The sequence below is a fragment of the Moschus berezovskii genome, chromosome 26, assembly GCF_049115385.1.
Source record: "Moschus berezovskii isolate FMDL1 chromosome 26, NW_MosBer_1.0, whole genome shotgun sequence".
Taxonomy (NCBI): Eukaryota; Metazoa; Chordata; class Mammalia; order Artiodactyla; family Moschidae; genus Moschus; species Moschus berezovskii.
Genome location: NC_142485.1, coordinates 43,600,281 through 43,622,217, shown reverse-complemented (window position 1 = coordinate 43,622,217; position 21,937 = coordinate 43,600,281). Strand labels below are relative to the sequence as shown.

Below are 21,937 nucleotides of genomic sequence, written 5' to 3'. Positions count from 1 at the left end.
CATGCCAGACTCGAGGCAGGTTTCCCCCATGTGCAAACCAATGCATTTTTTTTGTTGTTTTGGAAAACATAGTAATTCATCATAAAATGTTACTAGCTAAGATAAAGTTAAATAGTTTTGTTGTTTATAAAATTAATATTTAAAAAATATTCAACATTTTTTCTTAATTTCAACTCCTTAGACAATAAATGCAGACAAACGCATCAGGTAAGCCGAAGCCCTCGGGGCTGCTCGGTGACTTTGTAAGCGTGAGGGGCTCCTGAGACCGCAGAACTGAGAACTGCTGGCTTGAATGTCGTGGTGTCTGCTGTCTGAGATGGTTTTTAAAAGAGCACTGTCAAGTAACTTCACTTCAACTGGATTTGCCATCCTTCTGATGTTTGTCATTTGTTCAGGTGTTGAAGGGCACTTGCCTGAGGCAGGTGTTCATTCAGAAACGTCCCTGTAAATGCCACTGCTGTGCGCCACGATTTTCAACTCCGGAGCAAAGCCCCCGGAATCATAGCATCTCCTTCGGCTTGGCATCAGGCTGGTCCCTGGGCAGGAAACAGGTGGCAGCCCCGGGGATAGTCGGAGGCTGGTGGGGGTTTCCAGGAAGCGCAGGGCGGTGTGTGAGGGAGACTGGCTCAGCGAAGAGATGGACACGCTCTGGAAAGGACGGTGGGAAGTGCCGTGAGTGGCAGAGAGAGATGACCAGGGCGGCCACACGCCCCTCCTGTGCAGGCGAGTGGGGCCCGGCAGGTGGCTGGTGGCTGTGGGGCCCCGGTCAGCTGTTCCCTCCCCATGGACCCCGGCCCCTGTGTGGCTTCACTCGGAGGGAGTGTGGACGGAGCCGGGCTGCAGGCTGTGTCTGACAGGAGGAGGGAGGATCTGGGGAGACTGGGGAAGGAGTTAAGGGGAGGAGCCCGGCAGCTAAGTTGGGTATACCAGCAGGGTGCGGGCACCGTGGAGAAGGGGGTGGCCTGTTGCTGTCCATGGTGGTCTCCAGATGCGGCCAGGTTTCGTTGAAGGGGTGCAGGAGCGGAGGCACAAGTGGCTTGGCCGTGTTTGACCTGGCAAAGGTGGGTGGTGGTGGGGTACAGGACACTGGGGTTGGGGTTGGCCAGACAGCGTGACCTGGGCTTGGTTTCCGTCGAGTTTGGTGGGAGGCCAGGTGCACATCCTCAGGGAGGCCAGCTAAGGCGCAGGGACAGAGGGGAATTGCAGAGTCACTTTGGGCTGCAGTTATGCGTGTCTGGCACCAGACTAGCGGCCCTGCGAGTGGGTAACCCGCAGGGGCATGGCTCTTGCATCTGGGATGCACACTTGGGCTGAACTTCTGGGTCAGCCGAGCCTCAGCCCCCAAGAGCCCCTTGGCTGGCGGCACTTTGCACAAATGCACAACCAGGCGGTGGCCCTGGAGGCCTGGTGCTGGGAGGCCCTGGCCGCAGCTGCAGGGGGTGAGCTGGCAGGTGTTGAACACCCGCCACCCCCCAGGGGAGGATCACAGGAGGACCGGTAGGGAGGCATCGTAGGCGTGTGTCGTAAGAGGCCACCTGGATTTTCTCTAAACAATCAATCACTTGGTGCTGGATGGCCAGTACCGCCACGGTTAGCTTCTCAAGGACAAGAAAAGTGGCTAGAACGCAAGGCACACGGCTGGGCACTTTGGACACTGGTGGCCAGTCTGAGCGCTATGCCAGGACCTGCCCCGGGACCAGGGTGAGCGTGTTCCCCTGTGGTGGGCGGCGGTCTTCCCGACTCTTCAGGTTCCGCAGAGGCGGGGCTCTGCCAGTCCTTCCTGTGGGCTGGCCGTGTCTCTGTCCACACCCTAGCAGGCATTCCCGCAGGTGCGGTGGGTCCTGGAAGTGGTGTGTGAAGAGCCTGTGAGCCGCCAGGCCAGGCGGGGGTGTCTCCAGCTGACGGCTCCCCTGTATCCTGGGATCTGCCCTTTAACCTTGGGCAGACCCCCTGACGTCCGTGCCCTCAGTTTCTCCACACCCAGGCTTCTCCAAATAAATGAAGGTCAACTTTTAAACACAGAAGGACACATTTTATAAACTATGCTAAGAAAGGGCTCTTTAAAGTCTCTTTTTCCTTTTAAACCAGTGAAACCAAAACATTGCCCCAAACCACCTCCCCATCCCCTACACACAACAGCCAAGAAAGCTCTCCCAGATCAAAATGCCAATTTCAGATGTTTCAAGACCAGACTACTTGACAGTATTCTTTTAAAATGGATTAAGAGCAACGAGTTTTCACCCAGCTGCCCCCCTCACCCGGCCCCCCTTCCTTGCAGATGCAGAAACTGGTGAGGGCCGCGAGAGAGGGCACCAAGGACGGGCTGGAGAAGACAAAGGCCGCTGTGAAGCGGGGACGCTCCTTCATCAGGACCAAATCCTTCGTCTCTGCAGGTGCGTTTCCTTGCTGGGTCCCCTCTGGGTGGGTACAGGGTGGGGGAACTCTCTCCCTGTGGAAGGAAGTGGGGGCATTCTCCCAGGTGGTAGATTTCGCCACCCCCCCAACTGGCTCCTCCCAGCAGTTGGGTGATGGGGGTCTCTCGCTGTTGCTTCTGGAGCCCCTGGGTTCTCAGCATGGTCATTCATCATAGAACGTGATCGCAGGGATGTGTTCACTGTGCTGGGGCCCCTGAGCGCATTTCCTGCCCATTCCAGACTGTGGCGGAGCAGAAAGGCTCGGATCAGTATCCTGTGTGCTGGTTTTTAAAGTTTTTCTGACAGTTTTCTGTTGCAATTGGGCTTATGTACCTTTGAATTCGATAATCTATTACCTAAAAATTCCCATGCTTTGGTTTCTAGCCATTCTGTGGATTCTTTAGATTACTTAGCTGCATCTAAGTTCTTAGAAATGAATTTAGTTTTGGTTTAAAATTTTTGATTTGGGGGGAGTTGTACTTTTTCAGAGTTCTAATGAGAAAGGCAGAAAGTCAGGAGGTTATTGAGTCTCCCTTCATTTTTATCTGACTGTGGAATCTTGGTTCTGAGTAACTCAGAACTGCCTTTATTTGCTTCTGATTTTGGTTATGTTATAGATTCAGAAACTGAAATATGCGTTTCTACTCTGCCATCTAGGTATTCAAATGACACCTCTGCCTTTTTGAAGTTAGATTTCAAGTATCAAAAACTTCAAATATCGACAAACCCTGTGTTCCCCTTGTGGGAGGGGCTATTTTCTGGGTTTGTTAAAGCTTCACTTGACTCATCTCTGGGTGGGAAGGACGCTTGGGGCTGAGGTGTCTGCCAAGGGCGCCGCTCTGACGAAAGCTTTACTGCCCTACAGTGTTATGAACGCCCCATTTCAACACCAGACTAGCACGCTCTGTCTTCCTTTAAGATCACAGATCCTGTCTTGAAGAGGAGCAGAACGTGTTCATCGACGTGGACTGCAAGCACCCCGAAGCCATCCTCACCCCGATGCCGGAAGGCTTGTCTCAGCAGCAGGTAGGGCGTCGGGCGGGGCTGACACGGCAGGGCTGCGCTGACCTCTCCGTCCGCCTGGCCTCGGGCCTCGCTGTCCTTAAATATGTTAGGTGTCCCCGCTGTGTGATTGTGAGCACGCGAGGAAGGTCTGCTTCTTTGTGAGACTCACTTATGCTTGTTCACGTTGACGGCCAAGGGGCCAGATGTGAGTGTGTGAAGCGTCTGTGCAATGGTGAGGTTAGAATACAGATTTCCAGTAACTCATGAATTTAGCCAAATGTAAACGAATTTCTTAATCTCTGAACATAGGTAGCAGAGGGGAAAAAATTCAGTGGTTTCCATTTGACTATGGGTGTAAGGCGAGGGAGTCCTGAGGGGCTAGGGCATACCCCTGAGCCGGGGGCCTTCGGGGAAAGGGTTGCTGGTCCAGGGGGGATGTGATTTGAGCCTTCCCACGTGGGCAGCATGATGCAGTTCATGGACGCTGGGAGAGACGACCGACGACGTAGGTAGATGACAAAGCTGGACAGACGTACGTGCGCAGGTAGGTGATGGTCGATGTAGATGCACGCATGGTATACATGACACGCACGTACGCGTATGGCGTGCAGACCATGAAAACCCTCCGGGGTCAGTTCAGAGTCCGACAGGAAAGATGGCGAGCTGCCGCGAGGAGACCGTCAGCGACCGTCAGGGCGGGGGCGGGGCCGGGGCCGAGGCGAGCGGGCTTGTGCCGAGGAGGGCATGCGCGAGGAGGGCGTGCGTCAGTGCGTGAGGAGGGCGTGCGTCAGTGCGCGAGGAGGCCGTGCCCGAGGAGAGCGTGCGCGAGTAGGGCGTGCGTCAGTGCACGAGGAGGCCGTGCGCGAGGAGGGCGTGAGCGAGGAGGGCGTGCGTCAGTGCGCGAGGAGGCCGTGCGCGCCGCCCGGGGACAACTGCCCCTCAGTCGTGCATGGATCTTGGGAAGCCTGAAGTCTGGGGACCGCCCCAGGCGTGCTGTCCACATGCCAGGGCTGACTAAGGGGTGTCCTAACCTACGGGGGCACTGCAGTCAGGGCAGGTTTGGGGTTTTATTTTCCAGTTGTTTTGATTCCAATTCCAGGCCCTTTGACCTGCCTGATACATCAGAATCATCTCAGGACTTAAGCAGAGTATTTAATACCTGGGTTCAGTACAGTTCAGTTGCTCAGTCGTGTCCGACTCTTTGCGACCCCATGAACAGCAGTATGCCAGGCCTCCCTGTCCATCACCAACTCCCGGAGTCCACCCAAACCCATGTCCATTGAATCGATGATGCCATCCAACCATCTCATCTCTGTCGTCCCCTTCTCCCCCCGCCTTCAGTGTTTCCCAGCATCAGGGTCTTTTCCAGTGAGTCAGCATCAGGTGGCCAAAGTATTGGGAGTTTCAGCTTCAACATCAGTTCTTCCAATGAACACCCAAGACAGATTTCCTTTAGGGTGGACTGGTTGGATCTCCTTGCAGTCCAAGGGACTCTCAAGAATCTTCTCAATACCACAGTTCAAAAGTATCAATTCTTCTCTGCTCAGCTTTCTTTATAGTCCCAACTCTCACATTCATACATGACCACAGGAAAAACCATAGCGTTGACTATACAGACCTTTGTTGACAAAGTAATATCTCTGCTTTTCAATATGCGTCTAGGTTGGTCATAACTTTTCTTCCAAGGAGTGTCTTTTAATTTCATGGCTGCAAGCATCATCTGCAGTGTTCAGTTCAGTCGCTCAGTTGTGTCCGACTCTTTGCGACCCCATGAATCACAGCACGCCAGGCCTCCCTGTCCATCACCAGCTCCCGGAGTTCACTCAAACTCATGTCCATCGAGTCGGTGATGCCATCCAGCCATCTCATTCTCTGTCGTCCCCGTCTCCTCCCACCCCCAATCCCTCCTAGCATCAGACTCTTTTCCAGTGAGTCAACTCGTCGCATGAGGTGGCCACAGTGTTGGAGTTTCAGCTTTAGCATCAGTCCTTCCAATGAACACCCAGGATTGATTTCCTTTAGAATGAACTGGTTGGATCTCCTTGCAGTCCAAGGGACTCTCAAGAGTCTTCTCCAGCACCACAGTTCAAAAGCATCAATTCTTCGGCGATCAGCTCGTTAGAGCCCCCCAAATTCCCAGATATTTTGACTGCAGACTTGAGACAGTGTCTGGGGCTCTGAATCTGACCCTCTATAGTTTGGGGGTGGTTCCAGAGCGAGGGCTCTGTGGGCTCGTAGACACATCTGTGTGTGCTTTGAAGCATCCGCCCTTTAAACACGTCACTTTGTTCCTCAGGTGTCCCTCAGGGTTGATTTTTGCCTCCATCTCGTGAAGGAGCAGCCCCTCTTGTGAGAAAAGGAGTCACGCTGACTCAGCCAGGGGCGGCTCCTGCCACCAGGTGGCGCCGCGGTTCCTGGGACGCGCCTTCCCACTGCGCAGCTTGGGGCGGGAAAGAGCAACCTTGCTGCGCTTTTTATGCTCTACTTCCCGTTTACTGTGGAGAAGGAAATGGCAACCCACTCCAGTATCCTTGCCTGGAAAATCTCATGGACAGAGGTGCCTGGTGGGCTGCAGTCCATGGGGTCACAAAGAGTTGGGCACGACTGAGTGACTAACATATCATAACATAACATCCCGTTTACTGGCAAAACCAACTTTCCAAACTGTGCGTCAGCTGGACAGAAGTGCCAAGTGTCGTCCTTGGTCTCCAACAGGCACCTTGGGGCCAGAAGCTTGTGCTTGGGTGCCCTCGGGCCGTGGGAACAAACCCCAAAGTGATGTCACTACTTCAAGTGCAGGCGTCTCAGATCTGAGCGGGTGGGGACTGCTCCTGAAACGACCTTGGTGATTCACTCGCTGTGCTTCTAGCCTTGGAGGCTTTGAATGGCCTCAGAACAAAACAGATGTATACCTCTACCTTCCAAGGGCTTTTAAAAAGAACTTTGGAATAATGATTTTAGATAAGTGTTGCTAATACCATTCTTTGGGGGAAAACTGGAAAGTTTTTTTGTCTGAACTTAATGTGTACACGAAGTATACATTAACCCCATGTAACTCCATGCTGGGCATGCAGAACACAGTCAGTTCATTCTTGTTGTATGAGTGAATAAAATTGTTATTAATACCATAATTTTGCTGTGTTGCTCGAGTTGTAGTTTATAATTTGTTGTTTCTAAAAAACAACAGAATTGTAGTGATGGGGAAGTATGTCTTATGCCCATTATGGTAGATTGTTAACGTAATATATTTTAAGGCCTTGGGAGGTTTCACTTATGTACTGTTTTGAACACGGAGAAACTTTATCAATAAACCTCAACAGAAGTTAAATCTGTTTGCTGTATTTTCTGAGGCAGTTTGTTATTAACTATTGTGTTTTCAAACTCCCAACAGGTCGTAAGAAGGTACATTCTGGGCTCGATTGTCGACAGCGAGAAAAACTACGTGGATGCTCTTAAGAGGATATTGGAGGTACCCAATCTTTTATGTCTTTTATGAATTATAAAATACTCAAATTTGCCAAGTTCTTAAAAGACTCTGAGAATTGTGTCTATGCATTGACATCAAGAGTCATGCGGTTTATTTGGACACACATGTAATTATAAGGGCGAGCTTCTCTGTGTTTCTTGTTGAACATGAGAAAAGCCTGGGCTGTGCTTGTTGGTCTCTGCCTCAGCAATATGAGAAGCCACTGTGGGAGATGGAGCCCAAGGTGCTGAGCGAGAGGAAGCTGAGGACCGTCTTCTTCCGGGTCAAGGAGGTCCTGCAGTGCCATTGCCTGCTCCAGATCGCACTGGCCGGCCGCGTGGCTGAGTGGGACTCGGTGGAGATGATCGGAGATGTCTTCGTGGCCTCGGTAACGGGGCTGGTGCACGCGGAGGGTCTGCAGGGCTCCCTTGGGCTCCAGGGCCCCCTCCCTTCTTCCTTGGATGCCTCAGGGTGGGTCTCCTGTCGGCCCAAGTCCGGCTGACCCTGGCTGACCCTGGACGGGCACTGCAGACCTCCTGTGGAGGCCGGTCTGCGGTCAGGAGGCTCTGCACACGTGTGTGCCCCTGGGGAAGGGTGTGGAAACATTCAGAGGCTCCGGTGCCCCGATGTGTCTCAGACCACACAGTGTCATCTCCATGGGACGGTCAGGCCAGGAACCCAGGGCATCTGCACACTGAGGCGCCCGGCCTGCTGTCCACAAAGTGCTGGTCAGCAGCAGCTTAAAGGAGGACGTCTGTACTTGTCATCTTTGTATGACCATATCAGGAACGTTCTTAACTGACAGCCAAACTGCCACGGCTTTGAGCTAGGAAGCACTGAAGTGCGCTGGGGTCAGCAGAATAAGAGCCACAGGCTCCTAACAAGTCTGCTTAAAGAAAAAAACAAATCACACTTAGTCATAATGAAGGTTATTCCGTGAAAAAGAGCACGGTGACTGAGAGGTAGTTGTTAGTGCAGGTTTCGGTCTTTCATCCTAAGCTTGGCAAGGAGGCAGTGAGCCCTACATTATTTTCATTTCTCGATTTTCTCTTGTATTACAGTTTTCTAAATCCATGGTGCTGGATGCTTATAGTGAATATGTGAATAATTTCAGCACAGCTGTGGCAATCCTTAAGAAAACGTGTGCTACAAAACCTGCTTTCCTTGAATTTTTAAAGGTAAACACTTAAAATTTTTTTTTTCTTTTGCGTTTTTTAACATCCTTTTCGGAGAAGGCAATGGCAAGCCACTCCAGTACTATTGCCTAGAAAATCCCATGGATGGAGGACCCTGGTAGGCTGCAGTCCGTGGGGTCGTGGGGGTCAAACACGACTGAGCGACTTCGCTTTCACTTTTCACTTTTACACATTGGAGAAGGAAATGGCAACCCACTCCAGTATTCTTGCCTGGAGAATCCCAGGGACGGGGGAGCCTGGTGGGCTTCCGTCTATGGGGTCACACAGAGTCGGACATGACTGAAGTGACTTAGCAGCAGCAGCAGCAGCAACATCCTTTTGGCCACCTGATGTGAAGAGCTGACTGGAAAAGACCCTGATGCTGGGAAAGATTGAATGCAGGAGGAGAAGGGCGACAGAGGATGAGATGGTTGGCTGGCATCACCAACTCAATGGACATGGGTTTGGGTGGACTCCGGGAGTTGGTGATGGACAGGGAGGCCTGGTGTACTGCGGTTCATGGGGTCGCAAAGAGTCGGACACGACTTGAGCAACTGAACTAAACTGATAGCAGATTCGATGACAAGTACTTTGTAGTGAAATTTTACCAAATTTCCCCTCTAAGTGTATAATATTATTTATTGTAATGATTTTAGCACCAATCCAATCCCTCAGTATTGGATCAGTACCAGAAATAAAGATGAATTTTTAGTGGTAAAGTAGTTTCTTGAAAACCACCTTTGTTTGCACATCCTTAGAAGGATGTAGCCAGATGGATTGAGGCAGAAAGTGGAGACCAGACCCCAGACCCAGGGGCCGGATGCCTGCTGCTGGTCACCTCAGGGTCAGGCTCTGGGATCTGGTTGGAGGGCTCCTTGGCCTCCAGGGTGGGCAGGGAGCAGACCCCCTGAGGATGAGCCCCACAGTGCTGGAGGGGCTCCGGGGTCTGTCCTTCCTCTGACCCCGGGGCACGCCCCACCCTCATGGGAGTGGCTGCCGGAAGCTGTGGAGGTCCTTGGTGGGTGCTGCGAGTGGTGTGTGTTCCTCCCCAGGGCTGCGTCCTTCAGGGCAGGTGGGCAGGTGGGTGGTGTGGTCTGAGCCGGGGTGACAGGCCTTGTCCCCGCAGCAGTGTCAGGAGTCCAGCCCTGACCGCGTCACACTCCACAGCCTGATGACGAAGCCCATCCAGAGGTTCCCGCAGTTCATTCTGCTGCTCCAGGTGAGGCTCCCGCCGCCCCGCCGGGTCCTCGTGTGGAAGGCAGGCTCTCAGCCCAACTCCATCCTCCCGGGTCACTTATGTCAGGGCGGGCCTGGAGGTGGGGGCGGGATGGGGTAGGGAGGGCAGTCTGCGAGGTCTCCAAGGTGACAGCGCCCGGCTTGTAGATGGCCCTCATGGAACCTGACTTGGAGTCTGGAGCTGGGCGCCTGGGTGCAGGAGGTGACCGCACTGTGCTCCCTTGGGGCCCTCCCTGTGCCCCCCCGGGCAGATGACACTCAAAGCCATCACTAGGACACACGACTAGGAAGGAGATCCCGAGTGTCTGTGGATCCCCTTGTCATGCTCTCGCTGAGACCTGCAGCCTGACTGTTACCAGGGCAGAAGTTTCTGAGGTCCCGGTGAGCCAGCCATGGGGTCCTTCCCTGGAAACGCGGTCTTGTTTCCCTTCCCACCCCCGTTTAATAAGTCAATTTTGTGTTTGCAAAAGGAGCTTCGAATGTTCAGCCAAAGCATGATTCACTGAGTTGGTTGTCCTTTCCCAGGGCTTATTTTATTCCCCAGAAGCAGCGGTGCCAGAACCCTCCTCTCCCACGCCCATGCTGGAACCGTGCGATGAGGGGGCGGGTGTGCCTGGTGGCCATCTGCCCCCAACCCGGCCTCACGTGTCAGCTTCCCCCTGCCTTGTGTCTCCTGAAGGACATGCTGAAGAACACGCCCCGGGGACACCCCGACCGGCTGCCCCTCCAGATGGCGCTGACGGAGCTCGAGACACTAGCGGAGAAGCTGAACGAGAGGAAGAGAGATGCCGACCAGCGCTGTGAAATCAAACAGATAGCAAAAGCCATCAACGAGCGCTACCTGAACAAGGTGGACACTTTCCCGCTCTGTAGGCTGTTTCCGCTTGTGCTACCGGAGCCACTTATTGCTAATCCCCCGGGACTTTGGCTGCGAGTCTCTGGGCCCAGAGCCGCTGACCAGAGTCCACAGAGAGCCTCTGAGTCGCAGACCCTGGAAAGTGCACACAAAGCCCGCCTGGTCTGAGCACTTTTCCTGGAAAGCGGCTCCTAGGCTGACCAGGTCCTCACATGAACCCAGGGCCCAGGGAGGGTGAAGAGTCGCTCTTCTAGCTGAATTTTACTTTCAAAATGCAGCGTTCCCTCTTAGTCCTGCTTGAAGCATGGATGTTCACAGAAGCATAGGCAGTCACACGCAGTCTTCCCTGCCCCATCCATGCGGGACCAAGCTATATATGTCATGAAGAAGGGACGCAGAACACAGTGTAAAGGTGGCTCCTCTGCAGAGCTGTGTCTCAGCTTCATGTTTACAAGGCCATGTTCCTGCCACGATAATCCGGTTTCACGTAGGCTGTGCCATTTTTATTTGAAGCGCTTGTTCACAGGAAGCAGTTACTGGATACGAGCCATGTTGAAGAATTATGTGTAATAGTCTCTGTTGCTAAAGTCACCTTTGTTTCTGTCAGCAGGGGTCCTTTCCTACTATGTACTGACACCTAATAATTTAACTGCAAGCACTTTATAGTCGTACATTTTAAGCTCAGGTTTTCCCTGACTCTCCAAAGGGTTTGTATAGGAATTTTTATAAGCACAAAGTATCGTTCACAGATGTTCTCAGCAGGGCTCTTGTTGTTTAAAGTCCTGCTTCCCCGTGGCACCTGAATGTGTGAGAACCCAGGGCAGCCGGTGTGCTCTGAGGGCTGTATCACTGATGGGTGGGTCAGTGACATTCAGCTTTGTCCCCGTGAGGTCGGGCAGCCAGGGTAGGTGTCTGGCCCAGGGATTCCTGGTTTCCTACCAGGCTAAACCAGTAAAATAAGTCTGCCTACTGCATGAGTTAAGTCATTTTACCTGTGAATATGAAGCACCTTTCCTTTGGAAACCAAGAGTGTGTTTTTTGGCTCAGACAAGTAAAACATGGCCAACCACGAGCAGTCAGGATGTTACGTCACTACGATATCCTTTGGGAGAAGTAAAAGCAGAGAATAAAGATCCCACAGACTTTCCAGGTCGAGACGGTGACCTGAGTAAAGGAAAGGTGGGGGAGGCCGTCCCTGAAGACTGGAGTGTGTGTTCTGAGGAGTCGTTGAAAGAGAAGGGTTGCACTGAGTGACACGGGAAAACAAGCGTGCCTTCTGTGGCTGAGTCAGCATGTCTTAGCTGGAGAAGCTGTGCTCGAGGAAGGAAGTTAGATTCCTGCCACTGTTTAGATTCATTTTAAAAAACTGCAAGACTTCTCTGGTGGTCCAGTGGTTGAGATTCCGCCTTCCTCTGTGGGTGGTGTGGGTTCAGTCCCTGGTCAGGGAGAGAAGATCCCACATGCCGCAGGGTGCAGCCAAACACTAAATAAATTAGTTAAAAAAGAGAATAGCATGGTTTTAAGGGAAAAGAAAAATGTTTTTTAAAAGAGCCACTGTCTGAGCTCTATGCTGTACATGCACGAAGTGTGGTTGGGAACACAGGGTTTCTCTGTAAAGAAAAGAAAATTTTTAAAACTTGGACGCTGTCTACTCGTCTGTCATGAGGCTTCTTTCTCATCTTTTTTTTTCCCTTGATGGACTTTGAATACCTAGCTTCTAAGCAGCGGCAGTCGCTACCTCATCCGCTCTGACGACGTGATAGAGACCGTCTACAACGACCGGGGGGAGATCATGAAAACCAAGGAGCGCCGGCTCTTCATGCTGAACGACGTGCTCATGTGCGCCACGGTCAGCGCCCGGTGAGTGGGTGGCCGGCGTCAGCCCGCGCAAGCTCTGTGGTCACGGGTGGAGCGGGTGGCGACATGTCCCCTTCCCGTGGACACTGTGTACAGAGCTCAGCTGGTGAGCATGTCGGGGGGTCTCCGTGGCATCTCCCTGGAAGAGAAGCCTGGAGACACGTCCCCGTGGTTGTCGCTGACACCAGGGCTCCTGCTTCTCGCAGCGCCTCCCACGACAGCGGCGCAGTGACGTCGGGCCAGAGATACCTGCTAAAGTGGAGCGTCCCGCTTGGGCAGGCGGAGGTGGTTGAGTATGGTGGCGGCGAGGGAGCGTCAGAGGGCGGCCGCTGTCCTGCAGGCCCTTCGCCCGAGAGCTTGCTGGCGCCGGGCGCCAAGCCCCGTGAGTGATGCTTCTGGGGCTGAGGCAGGAGGCGCGGGTGGCGCGGTCCTTACGGGGGACGTGTGGGGAGCGTGGACACATGCCAGACAGCGGCTCATCTGAGTGGTCCCCATTTGGGGTTGGGAGTGGGGGCCTGCCCTTGGGATGTCATCAGTCTTTCTGATCCCCATCTGGAACTGTGGCCCCCACCCCCCACCCCCAGAAGCCAGGATGGGGCGCTGCTCTCTGCAGAGGGTGTCGTGTGGCTGCAGAGAGAGTCCCAGTGGGCGTGGGCTGGGCTGTGGGCTCAGCTCTCTGCCCCGTGTCTTTCTGTCTCCATGGGGATCATGCCTACCTGTGCCCCTCACAGAGGACTTGGGGAAGGGTCCGGCACTGGGCAGTGCTCCGCAGCCCTGCATACGCTGACTGTTAGGAAAGGGTCTGTGGACCCTAGAATTCGACCTTGGTGTCTTAGTTGTGGTCATTACTTTCATCTTCTGCTCTTTTCTTTAGTCCAGGTTAAAACCCAGCTAAATTATACTCACTCACTGGCCTCAGCCCCTGGATTGTGGAGTACTTAAAGTACAGTGAAGGGGGACGTCCCATAAATTGTTTTATAGATAAAATGAGCCTTATACTTAATGTTATAATGTTATATGTAACTGTATTTGGTAAGGTTTTAGGCTGTTTTGCTTCTGACATGTTCAAAAGGAGGCAGCATTTGAAAGGTGTAGCTTTTCTGAGGGAGCACGCTTATTCACTTGGGTCTAGGGGGACAGGAAACAGTGACTGCTGGGTCCCTGCTAACGTGGGGTCTGTTCACTGCTTGCTCTTCTTCGCCTGATGCTAACAGTCACGCGTCAGCTGCGTGAGCATGTGCTCTTAGACTCCTGAATTGATGATGAAAACTCATGCTGCTGCTTAAACAATGTACGTACCATCTCAAGTAATAACCAGAATACCAGACTTTATCACAGGTTTTCCTAAGGAGGGACCAGCTGAGGAGTAGGGGGGAGGGAGGGAGAAATAGTCTCCAAAATGACTGTATTGCTAATATTTTTACTTAATAAGAGCAACATGAAGATGTGAAAGTTCTTAAAAATTCAGTTAAATGACTTGGAAGGATAGAAGATCCTATTACATCTTTGTTTTGTGAACAAAAATAATGTTTCTGTGCCTATTACCATGGAAGCAAGCCCAAGATGTATTTGTGATCACGATCACCTCATTGTGTTAGATCTCCAGGGGTGCCTTCGATCACGAAATAGATGCTGTTTTCCTGGGAACACTGTGTTCTCTTGTTCATTTTCTAATTTATGGTTCATGTTGAGCCAGCTTAGAACAGGAGTCAAGTCAGCAGGTTAAAAAGCAAAATGCAGGGTGACTTGATTTTTAAAGTTTTACGCACAAGAAAAAACCCAGGCTAGGTTCACTGCTGCACTTGAGGCCTCGGTGATACCAGCAACTTCCCACCTGCCGCAGCAAGTCGCATGCACAGTTCTCACTGTCCATCAGGAGACAGCGTGTCACTTTGCAGAGAGCACCTTTTCTTTCATTCTGAATTTAGGGTTGTCCGGCTGCCCAGCTCTGGCCTTACAACCGGCAGTACTGCCAAGTCTTTAAATAGGACCGAGACCACTGAGTGGCCCCCAGATAGACCCCGGGACCGAGAAGTTGCTATGGAGATGGGCCTCTCAATCCATCCCCATCCAGTGGGCCTCTTCCTCTTATGGTTTCAATTGCACACATGGTTGGACGCTGGAGAACAAAGCCTAAGGTCGGAGAAGGAAAACACGATCATTGCTGATAAGGTAGTAAAATATCTCCTTCTGGAACAGAGGAGAGCAGAGTGACCCTGACTGTTGATGCTGAGGGAATGCCGGCCTCTCAGGGAGAAAGAGTTAACCTCCATGTCCTCAACGGGTCCGTGTCATGCACGGGTGGTGACAGCGGGCCTCTGACTGCAGGTTTCCAGCTGGGGAGACTCCAGGTAGGGGGCGGGTGTGGTCTTTCCCCAGGTGTCCCAGGGACGGGCGCTTTGCAGAGCCGCCACCCATTTAATAGTCTCGGTTCTGTGTTAGATGTGCTACTGTTTTAAGCATTTATTAATTTTTAAAATTATGGTACTCTCACACAGTACAGTTCACCATTTTAAGTGCACGGTGAACAGACAGTGGGGGCCAGGGTGTGCTGGGTGCCAAACTTGGAGTGGGGGGCCCTGCTGACCTGGGGTCCTCTGTACACAGACGCGGTCAGCATGGTGGGCCCGGATGTTCACTTGGGATTAGTGTGGGAACCTCTGTGGTTTCCCCAGCTGTGGAGTGGGTCTCATTTTTAGCTCTGAGCTGTGAAAGGTGAGTAGGGGAGTAAATGGTCTTTAAAAGGCCTTCTCGGTTAGAACTCAAGTCTGCTCATTCTGTAAGTGTGCGCAGACGGAACTCAGGTCAGGGCCCTCTGGGGCTTTTTCCAGCTCTGGGACAGAGCCTGATGCTGTCCGGCACTTACAGAGACGCTGAAAATGGCCCAGATGCTCGTCCCACGGCAGCAGTGATGAGGGATTCATCCAGGTTCACCCTGGAGAGAGGGCCGGTCCTGTGGGGCAGACGGTGAGCTGCCCACGTGGACGGGGTCTTCCCTTTGACCCCCAGCGCCAGGCTGAGCCCTGGGGTTCCTCCGGTGGGTCTGGGCAGCTGGGCCTCCTGTCTGTGAGCCGCTCGCTGGCTGGCCTCCCTCGGTCGTGCCGGAGTTTTCACAGAACAGCTGCAGCGCCCTCGCCGCTCTGTCTCTCCTGATTCTTCCGCGCTTCTCATCCCAAGTTATTTTGAGAAGCTGAGTTAGAAACCCTGCTCCCCAATGTTCACATGACTGTTTTGCTGTTTGAATGACTTTCTGAAGTTTAGCGCTGCAGGCTGGGCCTGCTGTTCAGCGGTGGGGACAGCATGGGCCTCCCTGCCTGGCAGCCACAGCTATGGGAGGAGGGCCCTGCAGAGCTGGGCTGGAAGGCGCCTCTGCCCTGTGCCCTGCCTGTCCTTGTGGGGGTGCCACATGAGGCCTCAAGCTTTCCACTAGGTGTGGAGCCTTACAAGCCAGAGGCCCTCAGTTGGTTTAAGTTCAGGAACTTATTTTGCAAAATTCTGTGCCCACCATGTCTTAGTTTAACTCTGCTCCATGCGATCTCAGGAGGTGGGTTTATGAGGAAATAAAGTTCCCTTATGGCAAAAATAAGGTGACACTGTGGATTCTTCATTTAGGATTCTCATAACCTCAGTTCAGTTTCCACAAGTGGCTCCTAGACCACCCTCAGTTTGCAAGAAATTGTGCTAGGTGGGCACCATGGTGGGTGTTCCGGGGCTGTGTCCACAGCATGGGCACTTGGGGGGCCTTCGGGGCAGGGGTGAGCTGTCAGACCCTCAGAGGCACGTGCACAAGATGGGGAAGGCGTTGCCACGCGGCCGCCGGCCTGTCCCAAGGACAGGGTCCTGAAGCCTTTCAGGAGGCGGGGGCAGTCATGCAAATTCTGATGCATGTCATTTTGGGAAAATCACTCCCATTGATTTCTGTGTAGTTACTTAATGCTCACGATTGGCAGTGAAAACCAGAGGCACGGCTGGGCCTCTGTTCCAAGGGAAGACGCGTGCTCGGGCATGGCCGTGACTCTGGGCAGAGGGGCTGTGCGGGGCATCGGCAGCCACTTGGGGCGCCTCCCTATCTGGGAGTGGGTACAGACCAGGGAGACCTGCGGTGGATCGGGGTGACGTGCCTGTCAGGAGCCGGGGGCACCCTTGCCGTCCCTGCTGGCGTCTGTCTGCAGCCTCCTTGTCACCTGGTTCCCCTCTCCTGGAGAGCCCTGGTCCTAGAGACCCCCGGCACCCGGTGTGTGCTGGGTACCTCGGGTGATGCAGGGCCCTTGGGCACAGAGCTGCCGCCGGCCACGTCTGGGGCCCCTGGCCCACGACCGTGGGGGTGTCTGGGCACAGTTACTGTGTTCTTGGCCCCACGGACTCCTCTTGCCTTTCCAACCCTGAGATTTCAAGTCTCTCTCAGTTTCCATGGAGACGGGCTTGGGGAGAAGCCATCTGCTTCCCAGGAGCTGTGAGGTCTGGGTGGGGCCACGCTGGTCAGTGTTGCTGCATCCACATGATTTCCTGCTTTGCGAGGATGCTTCTGTGGTTCTGACCTGTCACCATCCAGCACCAGGTGCAGGGAACTTTGTGCTATTGGAGCTTTTCTGGAAAGTCTCAGATTACTTCAGAATGAAAGGTCAGAAACAGAAAAGCATCTCCTTATCTAGAAACATTCATCTTTAAAAAATTTTGGGTGAGCTAGACTCTGTTCTTGAGTCTCCTTCCTCAAGCCCTGGTGGGAACACACTGAGATTTGTGCGCTTTAGTTTTTTAGTTTCATTTGGCTGTGCCGAGTCTTAGCTGCCGCACTTGGGATCTTCCGTTGCAGCATGTGGGATTTAGTTCCTTGACCAGGGGTGGAACCAGGGCCCCTGCCTTCAGAGCCACTGGAGCGCTAGGGCAGTCCCCAGCGTGTGCCTTTTGTCGCCTGTGTTGCAGACCGAGTTTACATGGGGCCGGGGCAGCTGTATCAAGACCTGCAAAACTTGCTGCACGACCTCAGCGTCATTGGTCACATCACTCAGCTGGTTGGAAACCTCAAAGGAAACTATCAGGTGACAGCTGAATCTTCGGTTTAAATTCTGTTTTAGTTTTAAACCATCGTCAGCATGGCTCCCACCACCCAGAAGTGAGGACTGGAGCTACTCCAGGCCTTGATTTGACTGTCTGTGTCTCCCGTTTCCGAGGAGCTGAAGCCTTCCAGTGTAACTGTCTTCGCCTTGAGGCTGACTCGAGCCTCAGTTCTCTTAGAAACGTCCTGGCACCACATGACCCTGCTCCCGAAGGAGCCTTTTTCCTGACATGAGAAGTGTCACTGGCCTCCCTGGGTCTTTTAGTCACAGCATCGCTTTTTCCTCTCCCTTGGTTCGGTGCTGTCTTACTAACACCTTTCCATGTGCTTGCGTTTCTCCTCCTAGAACCTGAACGCGTCGGTGGCCCAGGACTGGACGTCCGGCTTACAGAGGTTGATTCTGAAGAAGGAAGAAGAGATCCGCGCGGCCGACTGCTGTCGGGTGCAGTTGCAGCTCCCAGGGAAGCAGGACAAGTGAGTGGGCCTCAGCGGGGGGCCTGCGAGCTCTGTCCTCTGTCCCTGCTCATCTTCGCGGTTTGGGGACTGTGTCCTACAGGCAGGCCCCGGAACTGCAAGTGGGACTGTTAGAGCCCACTTGCAGAGTGAACGGCCTTCCCTTCTCCCTGCAGGTCCGGCCGGCCGACTTTCTTCACCGCCGTGTTCAACACCTTCACTCCCGCCATCAAGGAGTCCTGGATCAACAGCCTGCAGATGGCCAAGCTCGCCCTGGGTAAGCCGGGTTGAGGTCAGCTGATGAAACCAGGGGCGGCATGCGTTCCTCTCATGATGGGTGCACGCCCGGGAGGGTAAGACCGCGGCTGGGAAGGAAGCTTGAGAAGAGGTGCGTCCGGTCACCCGCAAGAGTGTCCTCACCTCTGTCCGTTCTCCCCGGCGGCTGCAGAGGAGGAGAACCACCTGGGCTGGTTTTGCGTGGAGGACGACGGGAACCAGATCAGGAAGGAGAGACACCCGCTCCTCCTGGGGCACATGCCCGTGACGGTGGCCAAGCAGCAGGAGTTCAAGGTGGGGCCCGGGCAGCCTCGGGCGTGGTCCCCGGGCTGGCCTGTGGAGAGACCCTGCAGGATTGGGGCGCTTCAGGCCAGAGCCTGCTCGTCTGGGCTGCTGCCCCGCCCTCCTCCCGGGCTCCTCGCCTGGTGGCTGGGCTCCCACGTGGGTCATAGTTGGGGGCCCTCTGCCGGCCTGGGGTGTGGGGCCCATTCTTTACTGAGGCAAAGCCCGTCTCCAGGGGCCTTGTACTCATGTGCCTGTGCTGTGCACTCAGGCATGAGGACCAGTGACTGCTGTGACCACTGAGACACGTGGGCGTATCTTTGTTTTAGAGACATGTTACTGTTTCCTGTGTGGTCTCTGGCCGATACTCAGTCCTGGAGCTCCTCGGTTTACAGGGACCCCTCCAGTGGCAGAGCCCACTCCCTGGGAGAGGCACGGGCCTGTCGATATGGCTCCCCCATGGGGATGCAGCCCCTGGGCACACTGACGTGTTTGCTTCTAAAAACAAAATTTCTGCAACTCGTCCATCCATCTTTTCCTCTTTTGTCATTTCTTTGTCATTTCCGTGGCTTATGTCAGACACTGTTATCTATTAAAAGACTTGCCTTCCAGCCTCCTCTGTGTCCCATTTTAAATTCGGGTCTTTGATTTTATTCCCCTTTAGATTGAATGTGCTGTTTATAATCCTGAGCCATACCTGAATAATGAGAATCAGTCAGACTCGTTTTCTGTGGCTCACGGTTTCCTGTGGGTAAGACGCCTTTGTTTGTTTTTAATTCAGGTTCGTGAAGAATCCATATCCACAGTTAATGAGATTAAAAAATGACAGGCTCGTCCCGTAGATTGCTGTTATTGGTCAGTGTGCTATAAATGTGGATGTCCCAGATGGGAAAAGGACAATCCTAGAGTGAAATGTTTATCTTTTTTCTTTTTTCAGATTAATTCAGATTAATAAACTTCTCCAGATTAATTTCAGTCCAAAGACAACTAACTTAAATAATAAATATTTTTTTTTTCCCAACTGGGGCCATTCTCACCCCTTTTCTCCTTTTTTTATAGCCTTGTTTTCTTAGGTAAGGCCTGGTTTAAGATTGATTCTAGTCCGTATTTCCAGACTTTGAATTACATATCAATGGGCCTCTACTATCGTGTGGTGCTAGGTGTTCAGATTTTAAAGGATATAAATGTGACTTTTACAGGAGCAAAACTGTTCTCTTTACTTAAGTAAAGGAAAAGGTTACCTAATTGAACCCAGAGGGTCGCAGAGGGAGCATATATGGAAGATCATTCAACGCTGTCGGGAGCTGGTTCCCACTCCGGAGCTGGGTCTCCCTGTGGCCGTGGGGGGTCAGCTGTGGAGGCACCATGGGAGCCCCCCGCTCACTTCTCCCCCCGACCCCCAGATCGGGAGCTGTACCAGTCAGATGGGCCAGATCGCCATCGTCTCCTTCCATAACTCCAGCCCCAAGGTCATCGAGTGCTTCAACGTGGAGTCCCGCGTGCTATGCATGGTGTATGTGCCCGCCGAGGACAGGCCCCACGAGCCTGAGGGTGGGGGCCGGGCGCTGGGCGTGCCTGCCGTCTGCCTGGGGACGGAGGAGGGCAGGTGAGCGCATCCCCCGCCCCTTGGCCTTGCCACTGCCCCTCCCTGGCAGCTCTGCTGGGGTCTGTGCGGTGAGGGGGGAGCAGGCTGGGACTCGGACTCTGAAGGAGCCCATGCGTGGGACGTTCCCGGGGAGCTCCAGGGGGCGGCAGCACCTGACAGGGAGAGTTCTAGTTCCTGCTGCCCTTTGCCGCGGATGCGCTTCCTGCTGATTCATGCTTCTAAGTGCACATAACTCTTAGACTTCGGGATGAAACAGCTGTGCTCTGTGTTAACCTCATACCGAGCATCATTCATAGTTTAAAGGGAAGGTGCATTGACTTTCCTAGTGTGAAATCCCTAGATCTGTAAGAAGAACTAGGCTTAAAAAAGAATCCGGAACTTGTCTTTTAAAAGAGAAGAGAGAGATCAGAGGGTCAGCAGCTTCTTCAGTGCAGTCAGGTGTTTGAAGAAGGAGCAGGAGGTGGGGAAGGGTGGGCTGGGGCAGACAGGGTTCTCCTACTCGATGGTCGCGCCCTTCCATGTGAGCAAGCACCCACTGGGTGATACGTCTCTCAGCATCTCCATCTACAAAAGCAGCCAAGGCTGCAAGAAAGTGCGGCTGCAGCACTTCTTCACCCCGGAGAAGTCCACGGTCATGAGCCTGGCCTGCACAGCCCAGAGCCTGTACGCCGGTCTGGTCAACGGTGCCGTGGCCGTCTACACCAGAGCAGACGGTGAGTGTCCCGGGGTGCACCTGCCCAGAGGTGTCACTGCCACATCTTGGGTGGGGGTTCGCTCCAGGCCAAGCGGCAGTCCCATCAGTACATGCCACCCCGCATCCCGAGGCTCCCGTGACTTGGTCGGTCCTGAAGGGAGGACGTGGACAGAGGCCAGCCGCTCGGCACAGTGCCAGCTGTTGTGTTAGGCTGCCCAGCACAGCGCCAGCTATTGGGTTAGGGTTAGGGTGTGGGTTTGGCCACTGAGCATAGCGCCAGCTGTTGGGTTAGGGTTAGGCCGCCTGGCACAGCGCCAGCTGTTGGGTTAGGCCGCCCTGCACAGCGCCGGCTGTTGCACACACTTCACTGTGTCCCAGGGCAGAAGCCTGCGGCCTCGGGCAGGGGCAGGTTATAAGGCCCGCGCTGAAGTCCTGTAGAGGATGAGGGGCACGGCAGGATCCGGGGCCCCTCAGGGCAGTTTCACTCTGCTGAGGACCCATCGTTTCACTCCTGTTCCGTGTGACTCGTGTTTGAATACGCGTTTATTTAGAATTGCATGAGTGTCTATCGTGGGGTTCTCTCTGTGTCTCTTCTCTGCAACCTTTGTTCAGCATTCACTCAAGTTGTTTTTTCTGCAAGTAGAGTTTAAATTTCATGGGAACTATCGATTATTTGAAAGTTTGAAATGACTATGATATATCTGGTCTCCAACTTGATTTGGGGTGTCTGTGTCCATTTCTTCCAGTGTTACAAACTTATTCAGGCTTTATTTTTATTTATTGGGTGAACTTAGAGAGTTGGACTATGAAGAAGGCTGATCGCCAAAGAATTGATGCTTTTGAACTGTGGCGCTAGCGAAGACTCTTGAGAGTCCCTTGTACTGCAAGGAGATCCAACCAGTCCATTCTAGAGGAGATCAATCCTGGGTGTTCATTGGAGGGACTGATGCTAAAGCTGAAACTCCAATACTTTGGCCACCTCATGCAACGAGTTGACTCACTGGAAAAGAGTCTGATGCTGGGAAAGGTTGGGGGCGGGAGGAGAAGGGGACGACAGAGAGTGAGATGGCTGGATGGCATCACCGACTCTATGGACATGAGTTTGGGTGAACTCCGGGAATTGGTGATGGACAGGGAGGCCTGGCGTGCTGTGATTCATGGGGTCGCAGGGAGTCGGACACAACTGAGCGACTGAACTGAACTGAACTGAACTGAAACCTACCCACCCCCCCGCAAAGATTACTGAGATATGACTGACACATAGCATTGTGTAGGTTTGAGGTACACCGTTACACGTACATGTTACAAAGTGGTCACCGCCACCTGCTAGCTCTCACTCCCATCACATCACGTACTAGCCATTGCTCTTTTTGTTCTGAGAACATTTAAGGTCCTTTCTCTTAACAAGTTTCAAGTATGTTGTTAACTGTAACCATAATGCTATGCATTAGATCCTCAGAACTTTTCGTCTTATAACTGAAATCTGTGCCCTTTGGCCATCATCTCCCTGTCTCCCCCACCCCCAGCCCCTGGCAACCACCCTTCTACTGTTTCTATGAGT

The 21,937-nt window shown here is 53.3% G+C and overlaps 1 protein-coding gene across 9 annotated transcripts in view; it reads left to right on the top strand.

Moving 5' to 3' along the window:
* The window catches only part of ARHGEF10 (Rho guanine nucleotide exchange factor 10), a 62,961-nt gene that overhangs the window by 26,792 nt on the left and 14,232 nt on the right, over nt 1-21,937 (top strand). For 6 of the 9 annotated variants that reach the window (XM_088832759.1, XM_088832762.1, XM_088832758.1 and 3 more), the window contains 16 exons: nt 2,279-2,393; nt 3,334-3,440; nt 6,811-6,888; nt 7,094-7,273; nt 7,947-8,063; nt 9,187-9,279; nt 9,976-10,146; nt 11,867-12,012; nt 12,216-12,391; nt 16,933-17,048; nt 17,412-17,539; nt 17,695-17,795; nt 17,967-18,088; nt 18,741-18,827; nt 19,480-19,682; nt 20,238-20,395. In XM_088832759.1, coding sequence (XP_088688885.1) covers nt 2,279-2,393; nt 3,334-3,440; nt 6,811-6,888; nt 7,094-7,273; nt 7,947-8,063; nt 9,187-9,279; nt 9,976-10,146; nt 11,867-12,012; nt 12,216-12,391; nt 16,933-17,048; nt 17,412-17,539; nt 17,695-17,795; nt 17,967-18,088; nt 18,741-18,827; nt 19,480-19,682; nt 20,238-20,395 — 2,098 coding nt within the window. The remainder of the gene's footprint in view (nt 1-2,278; nt 2,394-3,333; nt 3,441-6,810; nt 6,889-7,093; nt 7,274-7,946; nt 8,064-9,186; nt 9,280-9,975; nt 10,147-11,866; nt 12,013-12,215; nt 12,392-16,932; nt 17,049-17,411; nt 17,540-17,694; nt 17,796-17,966; nt 18,089-18,740; nt 18,828-19,479; nt 19,683-20,237; nt 20,396-21,937) is intronic. The other 3 variants (XM_088832763.1, XM_088832760.1, XM_088832757.1) reach the window with 1 other exon arrangement.